This window comes from Esox lucius, chromosome 13 (genome assembly GCF_011004845.1).
Source record: "Esox lucius isolate fEsoLuc1 chromosome 13, fEsoLuc1.pri, whole genome shotgun sequence".
In the NCBI taxonomy this organism is placed as follows: Eukaryota; Metazoa; Chordata; class Actinopteri; order Esociformes; family Esocidae; genus Esox; species Esox lucius.
Genome location: NC_047581.1, coordinates 23,392,728 through 23,413,269, shown reverse-complemented (window position 1 = coordinate 23,413,269; position 20,542 = coordinate 23,392,728). Strand labels below are relative to the sequence as shown.

Genomic DNA, 20,542 nt, shown 5'->3' with positions numbered 1-20,542 from the left:
TGAGTGTGAGGACAGAATGAGGGGAAAGGGGGAGGCAGGCTCTCCTCTCTAACATCTGATAGCTTGCTGCTGCTGCTGCCCCCCCCCCCCCGCCCCCCCCCAGGCCTTGGCCCTCTTAATGAGTCCAGACTGCAGGTCAATACTCCGCTCGGCCACCAGTCAATAGCGGTTACCTGCAACACAAACACTCAAAACCTGCTTTCTTACAAAATCAATGTCCTATTAGTCCCACCCTCTACAGCTCTCCTCTCCCAATCTCATCGATCCCCCAAGAGAGAACGGAGGGCTCTGCAGCTGATCCATGTGAGATTACAGTCAAATCATCAGAATTAGAACAGAACCCCCTAGTCATTAGACACTGGGTGACTGCATAGAGTTCTTCATCATTTGTCAGCGATGAACATGACAAATTAAATGACATAGACAAGACACTGGAAGAATAAGCAAATCTAATAAAACTTGTCTTTCTTCAGTGATCTGTGTATTATTGATTATTCCATCCATTCCAGTATGACTGGCCTCAGAAAATCACCGTGAGCGTGTGGATAAGAAGCAACATACTGCAGATGTTAGGTCCAAACTTTATTCCGTACAATTTTAAACCATGAATGTTCTTTTTCATTTTTTTGCACGCCTAAAACTCTACAGTACTTGCTTTGTATACAAGAGTCTAAGAAAAACAACTGCACAACACCACAACTGTCGACAGAGAAAGTCCTAGTGCCGCCCAATCAAAAGTGTCTTCCTTTTCTGTCCATTCATTTCACTGGGGCTGTATGTAAGCTTCTGGCATAGTTTATCTGTAACCGGGAGGTCTATAGTTTTGTAATTTCCCATCATTGGAAAGAAAAACACGTTGAGTTAATCAGAGTTTCTCTCATTGAAGCAACATTATCCATTAGTTCATTCCATTCCAGGTTACTTTCCATCGGGGTGCTCAGTGCCTCTTTGCATAGATTGCAGATGATCATTCCAGCCCCACTTCTGAAGCCCGCCCTTCTTCCTCCCATTGGACGGGCTCGTCTATTACCATGGTTTCCAATCTGGAAGTGGTTCTGTTTTGATTTCATTTGTTTTTCTAGAAACATTTAAAAAGGCTAATAAATGTACACTGTAATTTTGCTGCAAGGAATATCAACAAGATATTTACATGACTTTTCTTTACAGAGACCGAACAAAGACCTCATAATATATATTTGTCTGCATATCTCAAAGGCAAAACAAATAAAACGCAACAAATTCTTTAATGTAACTTTGTACAAAATCAGTAATGAGCATTTCCAGGTACCGTGAGGTTAAATTACTATGGTAAGGGTAAAAACTGAAGTCTGTACTGTGGTGCATAATCATTCATACGTCTCACGATGGACTGGGATAAATATGGAAAAGAAGCGGCTAACGCACCAAATACAAATTCATAAAAATGATGTCTATACATGGAACAAGGATAGGAAATGTACAAACCCATTGAAATCAGAATCAAACATCTCGCGCGAAATCATCAAAAGGGATTGGATTAATATATTAATATCAAATATTCAGTTGGAAATTAATATACACGCTTTTAGAATCATGTTCTTCTTCCCAACATTCTCTTTAGCCTGTCCATATAAAATAAAAGCATGGCATGTGCTTCTTCAGCCTTACAGATCTTTAATTAACCTACTGTTTCTATGCCTTTCTTCATTGAAAAGCAGTGCATTTTGTTCACTCTACAAGGTTCCAAACTGGTGAGTGGGTCTTTATAAGCATCCATGCCCTTTGTCTGTGAAGGGAAGCTACCGTGCCTCCACTTCCTTAGGGTTGCGGGAGGGTGAGTAATCCCGGGGATCCTGGGTGGTGAGGGGGGTAGTCCTTCTGGGGGAGGCTGGTCTGGCGTTGCCCGCTGGCACTAGGGGAGGGGGGGCGCTAAGTGCAGCAGTGGGGGGTGTCCGGTTGAGCAGGCCGTTGTGCCCAGTGGACGGGCTGAGTCTGGGGTAGGGCATTCCTCCCAGGTGGGGCATGAAGGGGGGCATGTGTGGCAGGTGGCCCTCCATGGGTGATTGGTGTAGCTGGTGGAGGCGCGCCCGGTCAAGCTCCTCCCTCAGATGTTGGCGCTCCCTCTCCTCGGCCTGTTGCCTCATCCGCTCGTGTTCCCTCCGCACCTCCAGCATGTGTTCGTGGTGGGAGTAGTCGTGGGCCTCTCTCTCCCGGTAGGCCCGCTCCTGCTCGTACATGCCGGGGAAGCGCTGGGCCTGTTCGGCCCTCAGCTGGAAGTCCATCCTGCGCTGCAGGTCCAGGCTGCGGTAGGCCTCCCTCAGCGGGTCCCAGGGGAAGGCTTGGTGAGACATCCGGTCTCGTCCGGCAGCGGCAGCGGCCAGGGGGCTCACCCCCATGAAGGGCGCCATGCGGGCCCGGTCCAGCACGTTCAGGCTGCCCATCTGGTGCATGGCGCTCATGGACAGGGGCAGGGAGTGGGCCATGTGGACCCCGTGCAGGGAGCCGTGGGTGGGCATGTCACTGCAGCGCGGGGAGGGCGGTGGGGGCTGCTGTGACAGTGGAGGGTGGTGGTGGTGGTGGCCAGGCTGGGGGGGTGGAGGAGGTAGAGGCTGCGGAGGAGGAGCAGGCTGAGGGGCGGGCTCAGAGCTCACCACCATCACCTCCTGGTCCTCCTTGTGCTCCTCCTTGATCTTCATGTCGTTTTTCACCTTGTGCAGCAGCAGGTCCCCCCCGGAGGAAGGTGGACCCTCCTTCCGGTCCCTGTCGCCGTCCCTGAGTAGCGTGGGCGGGGGGCCACCAGCCATCTTAATGCCTGTGTCCGACAGCACCGCCTTAGAGTAGGGGGAGGGCGTGCGATGGGCTGGCTTGATGGAGTCCTCTGAGGAGCGTCTGTCTGTCAACTCCTTCCCTCCTCCAGGAGAGCGGCTCTCCTTCACTTTGACGTCCCCGAGCACGGCGGCCTCCCTGTGGCGCTCCAGGAGCTCCTTCTCGGCCTCCCGGACCCGGTCCACGCTGCTGCTGTGATGACGACCCGAGTCGCTGGAGTTCTGGCTGTTTGAGCGAATCAGGCTGCTGATCTGGTAGCTGGTTGGGGCCGACGCTGGAGATGAACGGTTCGAGTGGCGGTTCCGTTCAATCGAATCTCTGAGGAACACCAACATCAAAAGATGCATTTACCAGGAGAATACAAGGATGTTTCTACAGCTTTAATTGGAAGTGAGGGGGCATGAAAACACGCACTTAAATAACATGCAGTAGAAATAATTAGACAGACTACCTGACATACCTGTCTTTATCCTTCTCCTCTTTGCCAATGGACGAATCCCTTTTCTCTCTCTCTCGCTCTCTTTCTCTCTCTCTCTCCCTCTCCCGTTCCCGCTCTCGCTCTCGTTCTCTCTCTCGCTCGTGGCTGTTGACTGAGTTGCTGCGCTCCGTGTCTGCCGACTTTGGCCACTGCGGTGGGGTGGGGAAGGAGGGTGGGGTTCGGTGGAGCCTGTTCCAGGTGTCGTGGTGAGGGCTGCCGAATCCAGGCAGGCCCCCAGGGCCCTCTTTATGGCCAAAGACACTGTTGGAGCCTTGAGGAGAGGAGACACAGAGAGAAGAGTGTGAGCGAATCAAACTAAACCCCCTCCTGGACCACCAACATAAGATGGAGACTGAAGACACGGGGAAAGAAAGAAAATCAACACAAAGGCAGCTTTGTGTTTGTCCTGAGGGTTCTGAGCGGCCTCTCGGCAACAGCTCTGCTTTACAAAGACTGGGGAGGTTAATGGCTTCCCCCTCAGCTCTTCTTCATGGACCAAGGGGACTACTCTGCTCTGCTCCTCTATTCATTCCTCTGATTCTCAGCTTCTTTTTACTGGAAAGGTGGGTGGATGAGGGGGACTCAACTGCCCTCTGGGGGTTAGGGTTGTGAAAAGCCAGGGGGACCTTAGCATTCCATAGCGTGTCTATTTCACTGACATCCATTTCGCTACAGGGCAACTGATTTGGCAGATGGGAACAATAGAGAGAGTGAGATGGACAGAGAGAATCAGAGAAAGAGAGAGAAATTGAGAGAACCCTCCACAGTGGCAATGAAGGGGCTTGTAGAATAATTAATCCATGAATAGCAACCAAGCAGCCAGCCTGTGAGTGCTGTGTGGGTTGGCAATGTTGCTGTCAGATTAAAGCCAAGCTACAGGGAAGGAGGGGAGGGGAATGGAGAGAGACAGAGAGAGAGAGAGCTGTGCTGTTCTGTCGCTGTGCTTCCTGCCTTTTCAATCCTCCCTGCGCTAGTCTTATTTTGGCATTTAATGCAGAGCTAAGTGCCTTGATTTCTTTCCTCTCTGGCCCTTCCCTGTGGTCTGATCTGCGCTGTGTCTGGCCGTGAGGGGCGGGGGCCGGCGCTTACCAAGCGAGGGGTTGCCTAATCCTCCGAAGGCACTGGTTGAAAGGTTGCCGAGGCCGCCAAAGGTACTGGAGCGACTGAAAGGATCTGCAAAATGCCAAACAGGGATTAGCTGAGCTGGCTGGAGGAGACCGACCACTCGCACCACTCAGCTTTTCTCTTACAAGCGGAGCTGTGGGTTTTCTAGCACTGCCATCCTGCTTCCTCTAATCCTACAGTGTGTAGCTAGCTAGCGAGTCTCGCTGCCCACTCAGGCCACTGGACACTGGATTTACTCCCGCACTGTCCGTAATGGAGCGGAAACTTTGGATCTCTGGCCCTGACGCTAGGGAGGCACTGCCTGAAGGGGAGATGGTTTAGGTTGGAGCTGGACCACAGACAGACAGGGGAGATGGAGGTGTGCAATACGCCACAGTAGTATGGGGTTTGGACAGTCAGGCACACAGCCGCCGGAATGCATCTTTGTGGGGTTTAGAGGGGCGTCGGCGTGTCAGAATGCCAGTCAACCTGCTACCTAGAACAACAGGGATATTCAGCTGCACCTGTAGGGTAACATTCTTGATTCCAGGTTAACGTTTTTTCTTTGCATTCTTTGTAGGGAGAAGAGGTTTTACCTGATCCTGCCTTAGAGAGCTTTATCATTATAGGCAGCACTGTTCAATTTTTAGAAGTGTGACTTAGTTAAGCCTGGTCACAGTTTCCACACAGGAACGTATGTATACCCATCTGACTCAGGAGATACGATGGACTAGTCAATACACTTCTCATTTAAGAGGAAGACGGGCAAGACGCCATACTGAAATGCGCCTGAGGATATATCAATGATGAATTATCCTTCGGTCCAGTTGTTCGAAGACTTCAAGGTCTGTAGTGAATGATCTGGTCTGTCGATATGTCATCAAACAACAGCTAGAAAATCTTTCATGTTGAAACACATGAGTTGTTTTGTTAGGAAGGAATTTCACCCCAAATCTTTGATGGGTGTAATCATTTTTCAGTGTTTCCCCCCTGAGCACTTAGAGTTTATAAACTCAAATTGGATTGACTCAAGAGATCATCCAGTGAAAACACTTTGCTGCACTGAAGCAAAACAAAATATTTGATGGGAAATAGACAAAAATACAAAAACCTAATTTACTCTGTGAAAGAGATGAGCAGAACTTGAAAAAGGCCATAAATACATGCCTCATAGCAAAATGTCATCATCAGAGTCCATCTACCACTACCAAAGGCGGTATGAAATAAAACAGTGTGTTGCGCGGTAACAAAAACCTCACTTGAGAAAAAGGGCTAGAAAATGTCCTAGAATTTCCTTCCTTCTTCATTAGAATAGGCAGGACAGTAATCCTCTCTACACAGCCCTAAGGTAATATTCGGTGTGAGTGATAGAGCAACAGGATGGCTTCACTAGCCAACTAAGGGCTTGTTCACATTACGAGAGACCGAAAAAAATGCTAGATAGACTTATCTTAGTTTGTATAGTCCTTTCCATAGTGTTTGAATTTACACCAGCATGTTCGTACCATGCAGGATTGTGGCTGTCAATCACCGGTTATTCAAACATGCGTGCGGACTGCACGGAAACTTGACACAGGTGCAACACAATTGTCTTTACAACTGCAAGACCCCAAAAGTGGACTGCACTATCGCTAACTTGGAAGGTGGCATCTTGAGCTATCAATTTATGCAACTTTACACAACAAAATAATCCAGCATCTCGAGTCTCCTTCGCAATGTCTCAGAAAATGTAGCAGAATGTAAACAAGCCCTAAGGACATTAATATATACTTATTATATATCTCTCCAAACAACAGCATTCTCAGTATGAGAGCAAAAAAGAGACAGAAGAGAGAAAAAGGAAGATGTAAAATGTGATGCTACTTACACTTACCTGCCAAGTGGCTTGGAGGCAGGAAGCCACTGTGGTGGGGGGAGGGACCATATGGCGAGGCCGCGGGATGGCCAGAACCTATGGGGAGAGGGAGAAACATTTACCTCAGCGTGTCAACATTGAGATGGTGGTGCCAAACCTAAGCAAGCCTGAGACGAGCTGAAAACTAAATAAATAAACCACCCTAGGTCTGCAATACAGTATCTCTTACCCTTTAATCTCTGTGACCTCTGAAATGCTAGAGGCAGAATGGCCTTCACATTTCTGGGCCCACCAATTTTATGATGAGTTTGTTCTAAATACCTTCTAAAAACCTAATACTGTAATATTGTATTTTATAACATTCTTTAAAACGATGCTGCCCTGCCCCAGATTGAGATTTATGATGGGCGGTTTGGGGTTGGGCATGACAACAACAGCAGCAGCTGCATTGTGATTCTGGGGAACAGGCCAGTGTCCCAAACAGTAGTAGCAGTGAACCAGCTCGAAAACCTTACCACTGCTAGAACAGCTAAAACAATCACCTCTTTGGAGGTGCATGGACGCTTAGACACCATCCTTTCATCAGACCCTAAGGCATTTTCTCAGCTTATGTTGCACATACTCAATGTTACTGAAGGATTCCTCTGAATTTTATGATTCAGTTCTGAACAAATGCAGTGAAAAGTACTGTTATTGTACAACCTGGTTTCCTCCAGAAGATTTGGGATTACGCGTAAGATGCGAATAAAAAATGATTTAATTATGTGCAAATCATTTATCCCTGTATTAAATTGAAAATAGTACAAAGACAACATATCAAATATTGAAACTGATAAATGTTATTGTTTGTTTGGAAAAATACATACAAGTAGGGACAGGAACATGTTTACCACTGTGTTGCATCACCTCTTCTTCTAACAATACCAAACAAGTGTTTGGGAACTGAGGTGAATAATTGCAGTAGTTCTGAAGTTGAAATGTTTTCCCATTCTTGCTTGATTTAGGATTTCAGCTGCTCAACCTTTGGGGTCTCCTTTGTGGTATTTTTTGTTTCATACTGCGCCAAATATTTTCAGTGGGTGACAGGTCTGGATTGTAGACCAGTTAAGCACCTGGACTCTTTTACTACGGAGCCATGCTGTTGTAATATGTGCAGAATGTGGTTTGGCTTTGTCTTCCCTGAAAAAGACGTTGCCTGGATGGCAGCATATGTCACCCATGCCATGTGCATTAATGCACCCCCACACCATCAAGGGTACTGGCTTTTGAACAGTGTGCTGATAAAAAGCCGGACGGTCCCTCTCCTCTTTAGCCCAGAGGAGGCAGTGTCCATGATTCCCAAAAATAATTTAACATTTTGATTTGTCAGACCACAGGTCAGTTTTGCATTTCATCTTAAATTAGATCGGCCCCAGAGAAGGGGGTGTTGTTTCTGGATCTTGTTAATATACAGTGAATATAAAAAGTCTACACACCCCTGTGAAAATGCCAGGTTTTTGTAATGTAAAAGAATGTGACAAATATAAATAATTTTCCACTTTTAATGTGACCTATAATGTGAACAATTCAATTGAAAAACAAACTGAAATCTTCGAGGGGTGAAAAATGAAAAATAAAAACCTTACAATAACCTGGTTGCATAAGTGTGCACACCCTCTTATAACAGGGGATGTGGCTGTGTTCAGAATTTACCAATCACATTCAAACTCATGTTAAATAAAAGTCATTACACACCTGCCATCATTTAAAGTGACTCTGATTAATCACAAATGAAGTTCAGCTGTTCTAGTAGGATTTTTCTGATATTTACTTAGTTGCATCTCAGAGCAAAAGCCATGGTCCACAGAAAGCTTCCAAAACATCAGAGGGATCTCATTGTTGAAAGATATCAGTCAGGAGAAGGGAATTGCCAAAGCATTACAATTGCCAAAGCATTAGATAGACCATGGAACACAGTGAAGATAGTCATCATCAAGTGGAGAAAAAGTGGCACAACAGAGACATTAACATGAACTAGACATCCCTCCAAAACTGATGAAAAAGCAAGAAGAAAACTGGTCAGGGAGGCTTCCAAGAGGCCTACAGCAACATTAAAGGAACTGCATGAATTTCTGGCAAGTACTGGCTGTGTGCTACATGTCACAACAATCTCCCGCAAAAACAAACATCAAGTCTCTCAAAAGCATGTGGGAAAATGTGTTATGGTCTGAAGAAACCATGGTTGAACTTTATGGTAATAATTCCAGAAGGTATGTTTCGCACAAAAACAACACTGCACATCACCCAAAGAACACCATACCCACAGTGAAGCATGGTGGTGGCAGCATCATACTTTGGGGCTGTTTTTCTTCAGCTAGAACCGGGGTCTTAGTCAGGGTGGAGGGAATTATGAACAGTTCCAAATACCAGGCAATTTTTGGCACAAAACCTTCAGGCGTCCGTTAGAAAGCTGAAGTTCACCTTTCAGCACGACAAGAACCTAAAGCACACATCCAAATCCACAAAAGCATGGCTTCACTAGAAGAAGATTAATGTTTTGGAATGGCCCAGCCAGAGCCCAGACCTGAATCCAATTGAACATCTGTGGTGTGATCTGAAGAGGGCTGTGCACAGGAGATGTCCTCACAATCTGACAGATTTGGAGCGCTTTTGAAAAGAAGAGTGGGCAAATATTGCCATGTCAAGATGTGCCATGCTAATAGACTCCTACCCAAAAAGACTGAGTGCTGTAATAAAATCAAAAGGTGATTCAACAAAGTATTAGTTTAAGGGTGTGCACACTTATGCAACCAGGTTGTGCACACTTATGCAACCCCTCAAAGATTTCAGTTTGTTTTTCAATTGAATTGTTCACGTTATAGGTCACATTAAAGGTGGAAAAAGTTCTGACATGATTCATCTTCGTCTCATTATTTTACATCACAAGAACCAGACATTTTAACTGGGGTGTGTAGACTTTTTATATCGACTGTATGGTTTCTTTGCATGGTCGAGTTTTAACTTCCATTTGTGGATGCAGTGACGTGCTTTGTTCACAGACAGTGGTTCTTGGAAGTGTTTCTGAGCCCATGAAGTGATGTCCACTACAGAATCATGTCTGTTTTTAATGCAGTGCTGCCTGAGGGCCCGAAGATCACAGCCATCCAGTATTGGTTTTCGGCCTGGTCCCTTTTGTAGAGATTTCTCTGGATTGTCTGAATCTTTTAATATTATATACTATAGATGATGAGATGCTCAAACTCTTTGCAATTTTACATTGAGGAACGTTATTCTTAAATGGCTGCACTATATGACTGCACAGTCTTTCACAGAGTGGTGAACTCCTCCCCATCCTCACTTCTGACAGACCCATCCTCTCTGAAAGACTCTTTTTATACACAATCATTTTACTGACCTGCTGCCGATTAACCTAATTAGTTGTGAGATGTTCCACCAGGTTTTCTTTTTAGCATTACACACCTTTGCCAGCCTTTTTTTAAATGTGTTGCTGGCATCAAATTCAAAGTGGGCACATATTTTGATATGTTGTCATGTATGTCTTTGTACTATTTTCTATTGAAATAAATAATGTTTGCATGATTTGCACATCATTGCATTCTGTTTTTCTTTACATTTTACACAGCGTACCCAAATTATTTGGAAACAGGGTTCTGAAATACATAAAAAAGCACATAAAATCCACGTAATGTTTTGATCCATTACTGAATCTGATGAACTGTAGTGTTCTCAGCATTGGTTTTATAATCCTCCCATAATCCCCAAACATATGGTTTTCATATTTGTTCTATAAGAAACATTTAAATGTATTCCTATCCAGACAGGTTAATTCCCAGTGGACGGAACAATCTCACCGTGCCCATACATGTGTAACCATTCAGAATGTTGGGCCCTGGTGTTTTGATGTTGACCTCTTTTAGCACACAGTCTTCAGCTATATTTCATGAACGGTTAATGAACAAGCTAATTACAAGACCATTCATTTCTGCCTAATTACATGCTATGGGGCATCTTTCTCCATGGTGACCTTCATGGAATTACCCACCAATCAATGATCACACATGCTGGGGAGTGCGTTTCAAATGAATAACCCATTCCTGTTAAAAAGTAGTGTAGTATGTAGGGTGCCACTTGGAAGGCTAACAGAATGGCCACGTCAAAGGCATTTACAAAAACACAAGAAAGCTCTACAGATGCCATATCTTAATTTGAGTCGGTTTGCGAAACAACACATGTGGACTATAATTAATTGTTAGGCTTTTTTGTGCATGTTAGATCTTGTTCTGGAGGCATATCTGCCCTGAAAGCAGATGCAATTGGATGTCTCAGTGGTGAGGGCGGCGCTCACATTTCAAAATGCCTGCATGCTCCGAGAGGATATTTTAACAGGGTCCTTGTCCTTACCCTGAACTTAACCCATATCCTTAAACAAACCATAACAATAACACTTAACAAACACTAACGCCTATCTTCACCATTTCAACGTGAATGGGGGAAGTTATTTAACACGTGAGATAAAGGACATTAGGCCCACTCAGAAGTCATCACGATACCCCTACAGTCTGCCGACTCAAGTGGATGAAGCATGGTGCTCGTGTCATCAGCAGAATGGTGGGGTCAGGACGCTGTGGCAGTAAGTATCTTTGTGTTTCAATCATGGATGCCAACAGGGGAAAGAAAAACAACGAGCACTGATCAAGTCCGAAAATCACTACGTCCCTGTCACCTGTTGCTCTGGGCCACGTAATGGTTGGTACTGACCTGTGGAGGAGAACATGGGTCGGGCCAGGTCGTGTGTGTAAGGGAACCCAGGAAACACCCCTGGGGCAGGGGGGCGACTGAACAGGTCCAGCTTCCCATTCATGTCCAGTTTGTGAGGGTCCAGCTGCATCTGCTGTTAGACAGAGAGGGAGAAAGATACAGAGAGTGTTACAGAGAGAGACACAGAGATACAGAGAGAGTTACAGAGAGAGACACAGAGATACAGAGAGAGTTACAGAGAGAGACACAGAGAGAGTTACAGAGAGAGACACAGAGATACAGAGAGAGTTACAGAGAGAGACACAGAGTTACAGAGAGAGTTACAGAGAGAGACACAGAGATACAGAGAGAGACACAGAGAGAGTTACAGAGAGACACAGAGATACAGAAAGAGTTACAGAGAGAGACACAGAGATACAGAGAGAGTTACAGAGACAGACACAGAGATACAGAGTTACAGAGACAGACACAGGGAGAGATCACCAGGGATAAGATAAAAAGAAAGGTGGGAGGATGAGAAAGACAGAGTGGCACTGTCAGTGTTTGCAAATGTAGTAATTAGCAATAATTGATTCCAGCAATTTCATAGTTCAAGGAGGGACCTGTAATCTGCTGTAATCACTGCTATAATCACTGTGTGAGAGATCAGAGATGGGTGACAAAATAACTAATGCCTCCAGATCCCTGACACATAACCAGTGTGTCATAACAACATCAGTGTAAGCTGATTAGGCCCACTAAACCCCGTGAGGATGGGGTGCCTGAGACACGGGAGTTTTCCAAACCAAAATGGCCACCGTCACAGAGAGAGAGGCTATGGACACAGAAAGACAGGAATCCTTGGCAAAGGAAAACATTTGGCAGAGAAGGTACAGCCGCTTGACCTCCCCTAACCTCCTTCAGCCAGCCATGGTGCAGACTCGCAGTCAGACACGCAGTCAGACACGCAGTCAGACACGCAGTCAGACACGCAGTCAGACAGGCCGGCACACATGCAGAGCTTGCTCACCTTCATCTTCTGCTGGTGATGGTAGATCTGCCAGGCGATCTGGACATGCACCGCACACCACTTTCCAGGTTTCTGAGAAAAACAGAACGGTTAGAATCAACAGATCGATGTTACAAAACGTTGCTATTTGACAACGGAGAACAAATGAAAGCATGTCTTACTCTGACTGACGTCCTGAAAGGATCTGATACCTGCGTTGGAGGCGGAACAAAACACGGAGCGTTATCATCAACCCGCAGCCACAATAATCAGTACGTCATTAGGCTCCATTGTGAAGAAGAACGTGTGATTGGGGAAACTCGGTGACTACTAACCCGTGGATCCTTCTGGAGGAGCGTGTGAGGTACTGCCCCCGGACGCGACGCCACGTCTATGGGGTTGGAGGACTAAGGGAGGACAGGGAGAAATGGAGGACACTGTTACAAATGGGGAAAACACCAGACTCTTTAACAGCAGACCAACTTGAAAGCTGCGTCTCCTCTGCCTATAGCAGATGAACATGATGAGATTAGCACTCCTACGAGGAATCCAGTACACAGTTAGCGGAAAGACAAAAATGATAGCGCTTTTCATTGAGGTCTAAAAGAACCGGAAAAGATCGGCGACATTAAAACACTCCGAGTGCAGGTCACCCCTGGGCCTTCCACCCCTCTACCCCTCCACCCCTGCACTCCTCTACAGTGCAGGTCACCCCTGGGCCTTCCACCCCTCTACCCCTCCACCCCTCCACCCCTCCACTCCTCCACCCCTCTACAGTGCAGGTCACCCCGGGCCTTCCACCCCTCCACCCCTCTACCCCTCTACCCCTGCACTCCTCTACAGTGCAGGTCGACCCTGGGCCTTCCACCCCTCTACCCCTCCACCCCTGCACTCCTCTACAGTGCAGGTCACCCCTGGGCCTTCCACCCCTCTACCCCTCCACCCCTCCACTCCTCCACCCCTCTACAGTGCAGGTCACCCCGGGCCTTCCACCCCTCCACCCCTCTACCCCTCTACCCCTCCACTCCTCCACCCCTCCACCCCTCTACAGTGCAGGTCACCCCTGGGCCTTCCACCCCTCCACCCCTCCACCCCTCCACTCCGCCACCCCTCCACCCCTCTACCCCTCCACCCCTCTACCCCTCCACCCCTCTACAGTGCAGGTCACCCCGGGCCTTCCACCCCTCTACCCCTCCACCCCTCTACCCCTCCACCCCTCCACCCCTCCACTCCTCCACCCCTCCACCCCTCTACAGTGCAGGTCACCCCTGGGCCTTCCACCCATCCACTCCTCCACCCTTCCACCCCTCCTACCCAATACACCTCTACCCCTCCACTCCTCCACCCCTCTACAGTGCAGGTCACCCCTGGGCCTTCCACCCCTCCACCCCTCTACCCCTCCACCCCTCTACCCCTCCACCCCTCTACCCCTCCACCCCTCCACTCCGCCACCCCTCTACCCCTCCACCCCTCCACCCCTCTACCCCTCCACCCCTCTACCCCTCCACCCCGCCACCCCTCTACCCCTCCACCCCGCCACCCCTCCACCCCTTCACCCCGCATTTGGGAAGTGAAGGAAACCAACGGTGGTACCAGACCCCCCACCCCTCTTCTGCCCCACAACGGGGCTCAGCGGGGATGTGAGTGCTAATCGCAAGGTACTCTAACCATCTGGAGGTGGGCAACTAAAGGCCTTCATAATGGAGCCTGTAGGGAATCAGACCAGGGGATTTAGGCCAGCTTTGATTGGTGGCTTACAACAGGGTCAGAGCCTGCTGGGCGGCTGCCAGGCCCTGATCGTCACACACCAGCCAGCCGTGCACGCACACACACGCAAACGAATGCACGCACACACACAGCTTCTGCTTATCTCCTGCTGAACGGCAGCACAATGGCTGGCAGCTCAGGCCCAGCTAGCTTAGAGACAGGCCTTGTTTGCATTGTCCATCAGCGAAAAACAACTGCACAAAAAGAGCCAACTCATATGGCTGGTTCACTTCAAATGGGTCCTCTACGCTGTACACAGAAAGCATGGCTTTGGTGAGACGACGCCAGCGTGGGTGTCCGTGTCTGTATGCAGTACCAACGTGAGTGGATGAGTAAGTGTGTGTACAGATTGTGTGTGTGTGTGTGGGGTGTGTGTGTGTGTGTGGGGGGGGGGACTAACCTTGGGCTGGAAGGCTCCTTGCAGTGAGCTGAAGGGTCCTGAGTGAGGCAGCAGGGGGGGCATGCCAGGCATTGTGGGGGGGTAGGATGGGAAGAACTGCATGGAGGAGAGACACACAAAAACACCTCTTAAAACAGCATCACAACTGGTTTCACTGAGACAACACTGGAAAGGGTAGAAGAATACACTGCTATTTCAAACTATCACTGCTATATAATAACCCTTAACAGTTTCATAGAAAATACGGTAGACGCACTGAGATGGAAGCTGGAAACCAACAGGGGTACTTACATTTGAATGTCTAATAAATGGATTGTCCAATTTTGGAGCGTATTTGTCGAACTGCAGAAAAAGCAGGAAAAGCACAATAGGTTAATAACACCAAAATGAACAACAACTGAAACTTTGCATCTATGAACAAAACATCTCAAAGGAACACAGGAAAACTCTGTGTTGGCTCATTTACACCAGCCATTCGGTGACACATGAGAGCAGAGAAGAAGTTCAGTACAACATCTGTAAAGGACATATGCCTCGGACGTCTGAAAGCAGCTGGCTTAAAGGAAAGACGGACTGTTCTGGGTCACGGGTTTGTGTCATTTAGCATGCGGCTGGCTGGCAGACTGAGTTAAATCATCAGTGATATGACTAATCAAATGGACTGCTAAAATTAGGCAGACATGATTTTTCAATTTGTCTGCACCACGGAAAAACTGCTTTGGAGTCAACTTAGGCCTGGATACAGAACTATATTTGGAGCTGCCTTGGAACAGACCCCGACCTTCCAAAAAAGCCCCAGCGCAAAACGAGAAGATTTAGTTATGATTCTTATTAAGTGGAACATTTGGAGAAATGTGAATCTAATTGGCTGTGACAGATGTAGGGTTTTTACAACAATCTCCGTTATTGAAACCGAGCACAGAGGAACAGATATAGACCATAGACCGCGACTGCCAGGCTAGTGTGTGTGAGGACAGAGATCGAGAGGAGTTGCCATTTTCTACGCGTAAAATCATATAAAAATTGCTATGTGATTTATTTTGTAGGTGAAATTGAATTGGTTTGAACGCATTTCCAACGCAAAGGAGCTAATATTGGACATGCATAGCATGCGACTGAAATAACATTGAAATGGTTTAATATAATGAAAAATGTTCAGAAGCATACCCTATGACTAATGGAATAATTACATTTGAACTTCAACCGAATGACTATTGCCTCATTTACAGTATAGTGTCTGATCAGGAGGCCAAGCCATGGGAATTTAGTTTACAAATTTGCAATTTAGCCATAGCGAGAGCCTAAGGAGAACGAGTGAGAGTTAGCATGTATAAATAGGAACATTGTGTGCCTGTAGGTAAGCCAATACTGAGCCTCTATATTGAGGCTAAGTGCAACTGACAGTAACTCATTCCTATTCAGTAAATACACAAACCATTTGCAAGTACTTCTGCAAGTGTTTTTACAAAGCCTCCTCGGCAATCGGCTGCCGGTTGGGGTTTGTATGAAAGGGGGGCGAACCAGACACATGTCCAGTATGTGTTGTGGCTCAGTCCTGCAACATGGGCGGGAAAGGCGTTGCTCTCGCTCAAACGCACTCTGGGAAAAGCTCTCCTCTCCGACTGGGCCCGGGCCTCCCAGTGTGGCGGGGCCACTCTACATCCTCTACATCTACATCCGCCACAGAGAATGGCCACTGTGGCGGGCGGTACGTTTGTGGGCGATAATTGGCCCAAATCAAGCACAGACATCCTATTGAGTGGAAACGCTGAGGCAGCTTCCGAGCTCATTAAATCGGCCCGCTCCGCCTCTCCTTTCCGTAAGAAGAACAGGCCTGTTTTATGTTTTACACTGGGGCAGTAACACTCGCCGGTGGCTTTATGGCTGTCTATAAAACTCATGCTTTGTAATTTACGGGGCCTGTCAGAGGTTTATTGTAAACAGCTTCAGATAATTAAAGCTCAATATTTCATCTTTAAACAATTAAGGATATTCCTTTTCCCTAAGAACACAGAGGGGAAGAGAGACACTCAGTACTGCCATTTGGCAAGCCAGCTGCTTGAGGACGTAGAACAATAAACAAATACAGAGGATTCATAATTTCATTAATTACAGCTATTAGCCAAGGGCTGTTAGAGAGTTGAAATGACACGGAGCGCTCAAAGTGAGCACAGCTGGGCCCATGCCATCCAACTGCACACTTTATGACGAACACAAAAAACAACCACCGCGTCAACATCACTCCTGCCTCTCTCAACAAGCAGTAAAACATACGTCAAAAGACAACATTGCTGAAGGGGAGGGAGAGAGAAAAGGGAACATGGGTTAAGTCAAAACAGTCTCATTAAACAGAACACAATTGCCAGTCTTATATCCCGTTGTAACGTCAGGACAAAATGGAGATTTGAGGGCACACAGACAAACGCCACACAATATCAGCACAGGCAAGGAGAGGAAACAGCGCTCGCTCCTCTTTTCCTCTTCAAACAGAATGCATTGAAATAAAGCCTGGCTGCCATGTCGAGGTGTTGCAGGGGTCCGCTGAAGACAGATGATGAAGGCAGCCTACATTAACACATGTACGCATTTTGAAACACAGCCTAAACAGCCTCAATGACTTCTTATCAGATAGAGGGGTCATTCTTTATTTACAGTGACATTTTTGGATGTTTTCTACACTACATTTATTTAAATGTTGTGGTACATTATACCATTCCTTATTAACTGATATGTTAGCCTATCAACACAAAATAGTTTAACTTCATTTGTAAAACTTTCAGCCTGTTTTTATCATCTCCCAATTGCATGAAGTCCAATATGCCCTTAAAGCCTTGGCTTATTGCAAAAAGTCGAAGAGTTTTGCCCCTCAACGTAACATAGTTAGATTAACAATATATCAATGGAATCTTCAAATGTATGCTACACTAAAAGGGCGTGATTAGCTATCCCCCGATGACAAATTTAAAAAAATACAAATGAAATAAATGTACTATTTGTCATGTTTTTGTCATTTTAAATCATTTTCCATGGTGCTAAAATCAAGGGACTGCAGTCACCAGCACAACTGAAGACTGTCCCAGTGGTACACTGGACAAAAGCTAATCCTTTTCCTGGGGTTTCATGCTCCACTCCAAATCTCCACGCTATAAACGGCCAATAGCCTCTTTATGAGGGGTCATGACATGATGGATTATATCTATTAGACTTATGCTGAAAGGGCACAAATGGGAGTCGATTTTCTGAATGGATTTCTTAGATTGCTATATGCATCCAAAAGATGGATGAACACTCAGAACTTTTCTTGGGGGAAATGTTTCTGATCCAAAGCTGCCAATTTTTTGCCACTGGCTGACTGCAGGCTTGATGCCTTGCTTTACGGCGGTTGAAAAGGCACGGAAGCAATTATGCATTATCAAAACCGCCCGGTGACGTCAGCCCCTTTCATCTGCAATGAAATCATTGAGTGTAACCATAGGCTTTGAATGTGTCATCGCTGAGCATAAGCCCCCAGAGCACCGCAGTCACACCACACATCTGCTGGAAGGCCCTTTTGTTTCTCTTGCGGGGCAAGGAAATCGGAACATTGAAAAACATTTAAAACAAATCCAGATGAAAAGAAGAAAAACACTCCCTTCAATCACTCTTCTTTGTGCGAGGGCAATACAATTGAAACTGCAAAATGTATGTCATGTTCCGGGGGAGAAGGATGAATAAATTGAATTAACTGTACTGACGTAAGTTGAATGGTTTGGGCAAGCTTCCTGTGTGTTGGCATAGAAAGGGGGAATTCAATGAGTCTCTGAGCAGTGTAATGCATTTGAAGCTTGGCCCTGAATACATCTAACTAACCCACATGTACACTTCTGACCCCAAAAGCAAAACATCTATTGTCCCTGCGACAGTATGCAGAGGACCCAGAGGCCTCAATGCCATATGATTGCAAGGGGAATGAGGGCAAGCCCTGGCCCAATCCATCTAAAGGGTACTGGAGAGAGGGCAGGCTCTGGACCTATCACAAGGGAGGGTACTGGAGAGCGGGCAGGCACTGGACCTATCAAAAGGTAGGGTAATGGAGAGAGGGCAGAATCTGAACCTATCAGTCTACAGGGCACTGGAGAGAGGGCAGAATGTGAACCTATCAGTCTACAGGGCACTGGAGAGAGGGATCCGGGGTGGTCATTTGGTCATTTGGGTGACAGTGGTTGGTGGGGGGGAAGGGCTGGTGGGGGACAGGGGTCGGTGGGCTGAGTCGCTGTATATGCGAGCTGTACTTATCCTCACATTTCTGGCCGGGGTACGCACCATGGGGGGTGCAGTGGGCGGAGTAATGATGGCGGCCGGGGGCAGACTGGGCGGGAAGGGAGTAAAGGTGTGCTGGTGGGTGTGTTGGTGCTGATGCATGTGCTGGTGTTGATGAAACTCTCCCCTCAACAGTGACACAGGGGCCAGCGGGGACCCCGTGGAGGACGGCCCCCGACTCCGCCCCTCTGAACTCTGAACCAGGAAGCGGTTGTTCAGCTCCTGCCGCAGGAGGTCATGCTCTGCAAAAAAGGAGAGCGAGAAAAGGGGGGGGAAAAGGGAGACACAAGAAAGGCACGAACGCCAGTCAGTCTTAACAACAGGAGTAGAAGAGAAGAGAAAATAGTCACCTGGCATTCTCTGTTTCTCCAGCTCATGCTGTGAGGGTTTTCTACGTGAGGACTCATTGGTGGTGGTAAGAGAGTTGCCTGTGACAATGTGCCAATCAGAATCCCCGAATGAGGCTGGCAATACATGATTGGTTGGTTGAATGATATCAACAGGCTGGTATCTAAAGACAAGAGAGAACCAAGAGTCACCTCAGCAGAAAACACAGCAGACTCTCCCTCCACTGTCTTAGATCTCAATGCTTACTTATACTAACTACACTGACTACGATTACTGTAAAATGTCTATTACATTACAATAAACATTTCAATAGTAACATTGAAGGATAATTGACAAGAAACAATTATTCCTTTTCTACAGTAACAAAGTAATAAAAAGATAAAATGCTGCTACATTTTACATAATGATATGTAAATATTACAACATGAACATAACAGAAGAACAAAAAGGCAGCTTCAATATGAAAGTCTTACGTCATTTTGCTTCAAGTCTTATCTAGCATGATTTCCCCTGACTTGGCATAACAGAGCAGTCAGCTGACAGCATGTAGTGTTATGGAGGACAAAAGATCCTCTAGTATTTCACCTCAAGCTATTCTTCAGCTTAGATTATCAAAATAGAACTAACAAAGAGGCGCCTTTGGCCAAATTAAACCAGCCTACTTATTATGTTTAAATTTAAAAATGTCTACCATTGTTCAATTAACATGTGGATTAAAATGGAGAGGCATCAGCATATTTCAAATGCCTTCAGCATGGAGTAATATGACTCTGTTTAGTCTTCTGTCTGGCCTTTAATCTCTTTTTGTATGTGAAATTGTAATAAGTCAGGTCACTTACCTACTGCATCATCAAATTATCACTGATTGTTACAGTGCTTGTTAAAGGACCATATAACCTAGCATGTTAACTTATTTAATATCACATATATCACTTAGTTTATTCCCATTGTATTTCAGAGATTTACTGAAAAGTTAGCTTTACATTTTTTCTTCAACAATTGGACTTGGAAAGAAAAACACTACTATATTGTTACTTTTTGAATTGCTACTTAACGTCATAAAATAGAAGGTTGTCTCTTTTACTGCCAATCAGATCTTTATTTTTCAATTATCAAGAGAACAGGCCACAAATAACTACTGAGCAGTCTAGTAAAATATCAGTACTACAACAAGAACACATACATTGCCGCATGCATTTATTGACTAATTCTTCTCACTGGCTCTCAAAGAAAGTGTCCAGTTTCTATATTTTTGCTGCCTAGACAGACAGAAAGAAGTGGCCTTCTGACCACACTGTGAGGAGGGCAGTCTTACCTGGGTAGGGGGTGCCAGCGGGGTGCCCAGGGACCACAAGGCTGTTGGTGGGTAAGGTCGGAGGTGGCGGCAGTGTGGCGGGGGTTGCGAACATGGCCGGATGGCGATGGGCCGGACTTCGCAGGGAGGAATAGTGCGAGGTAGAGAGGTTGGCTATGGACAGGGGCAGGGCTGGGGCGGAGGAGGGGAGGCTGTTCAGGTGGTGGGGGGATGGGGGCAGGTGGTGGTGTTTGGGGAGCCCTGCACTGGAGCCGCTGGAGAGAAGAGATTAAAACAAACTTTGTCAGCAATAAGTCAAAGCTGGGAGTTGTAGCTAGAGGTTACGTGATGTGCTCTCGACATCACTACTTAAGTACAAAGACCGGGTGAACGGAACTTTCATTTTAAGGTTACTGAATCACAATCGTATCAGCAAGGAGTCAAAT

General features: G+C 46.6%; 1 protein-coding gene across 12 annotated transcripts in view; it reads right to left on the bottom strand.

Moving 5' to 3' along the window:
* Positions 1–569: 569 nt before the first annotated feature.
* Positions 570–20,542, bottom strand: part of fbrsl1 (fibrosin-like 1) — a 328,078-nt gene continuing 308,105 nt past the window's right edge. For 5 of the 12 annotated variants that reach the window (XM_034296386.1, XM_034296388.1, XM_034296389.1 and 2 more), the window contains 12 exons: positions 20,118–20,371; positions 18,437–18,696; positions 14,447–14,497; positions 14,156–14,251; positions 12,324–12,395; positions 12,171–12,200; positions 12,010–12,081; positions 11,001–11,133; positions 6,255–6,338; positions 4,373–4,456; positions 3,257–3,554; positions 570–3,123 (listed from right to left, as the gene is read on the bottom strand). In XM_034296386.1, the coding sequence (XP_034152277.1) occupies positions 1,779–3,123; positions 3,257–3,554; positions 4,373–4,456; positions 6,255–6,338; positions 11,001–11,133; positions 12,010–12,081; positions 12,171–12,200; positions 12,324–12,395; positions 14,156–14,251; positions 14,447–14,497; positions 18,437–18,696; positions 20,118–20,371 (2,779 nt within the window). In that variant the 3' untranslated portion in view covers positions 570–1,778. Of the gene's footprint in view, positions 3,124–3,256; positions 3,555–4,372; positions 4,457–6,254; positions 6,339–11,000; positions 11,134–12,009; positions 12,082–12,170; positions 12,201–12,323; positions 12,396–14,155; positions 14,252–14,446; positions 14,498–18,436; positions 18,697–18,804; positions 18,966–20,117; positions 20,372–20,542 lie in introns of all 12 variants that reach the window. The other 7 variants (XM_034296385.1, XM_034296383.1, XM_034296392.1 and 4 more) reach the window with 7 other exon arrangements.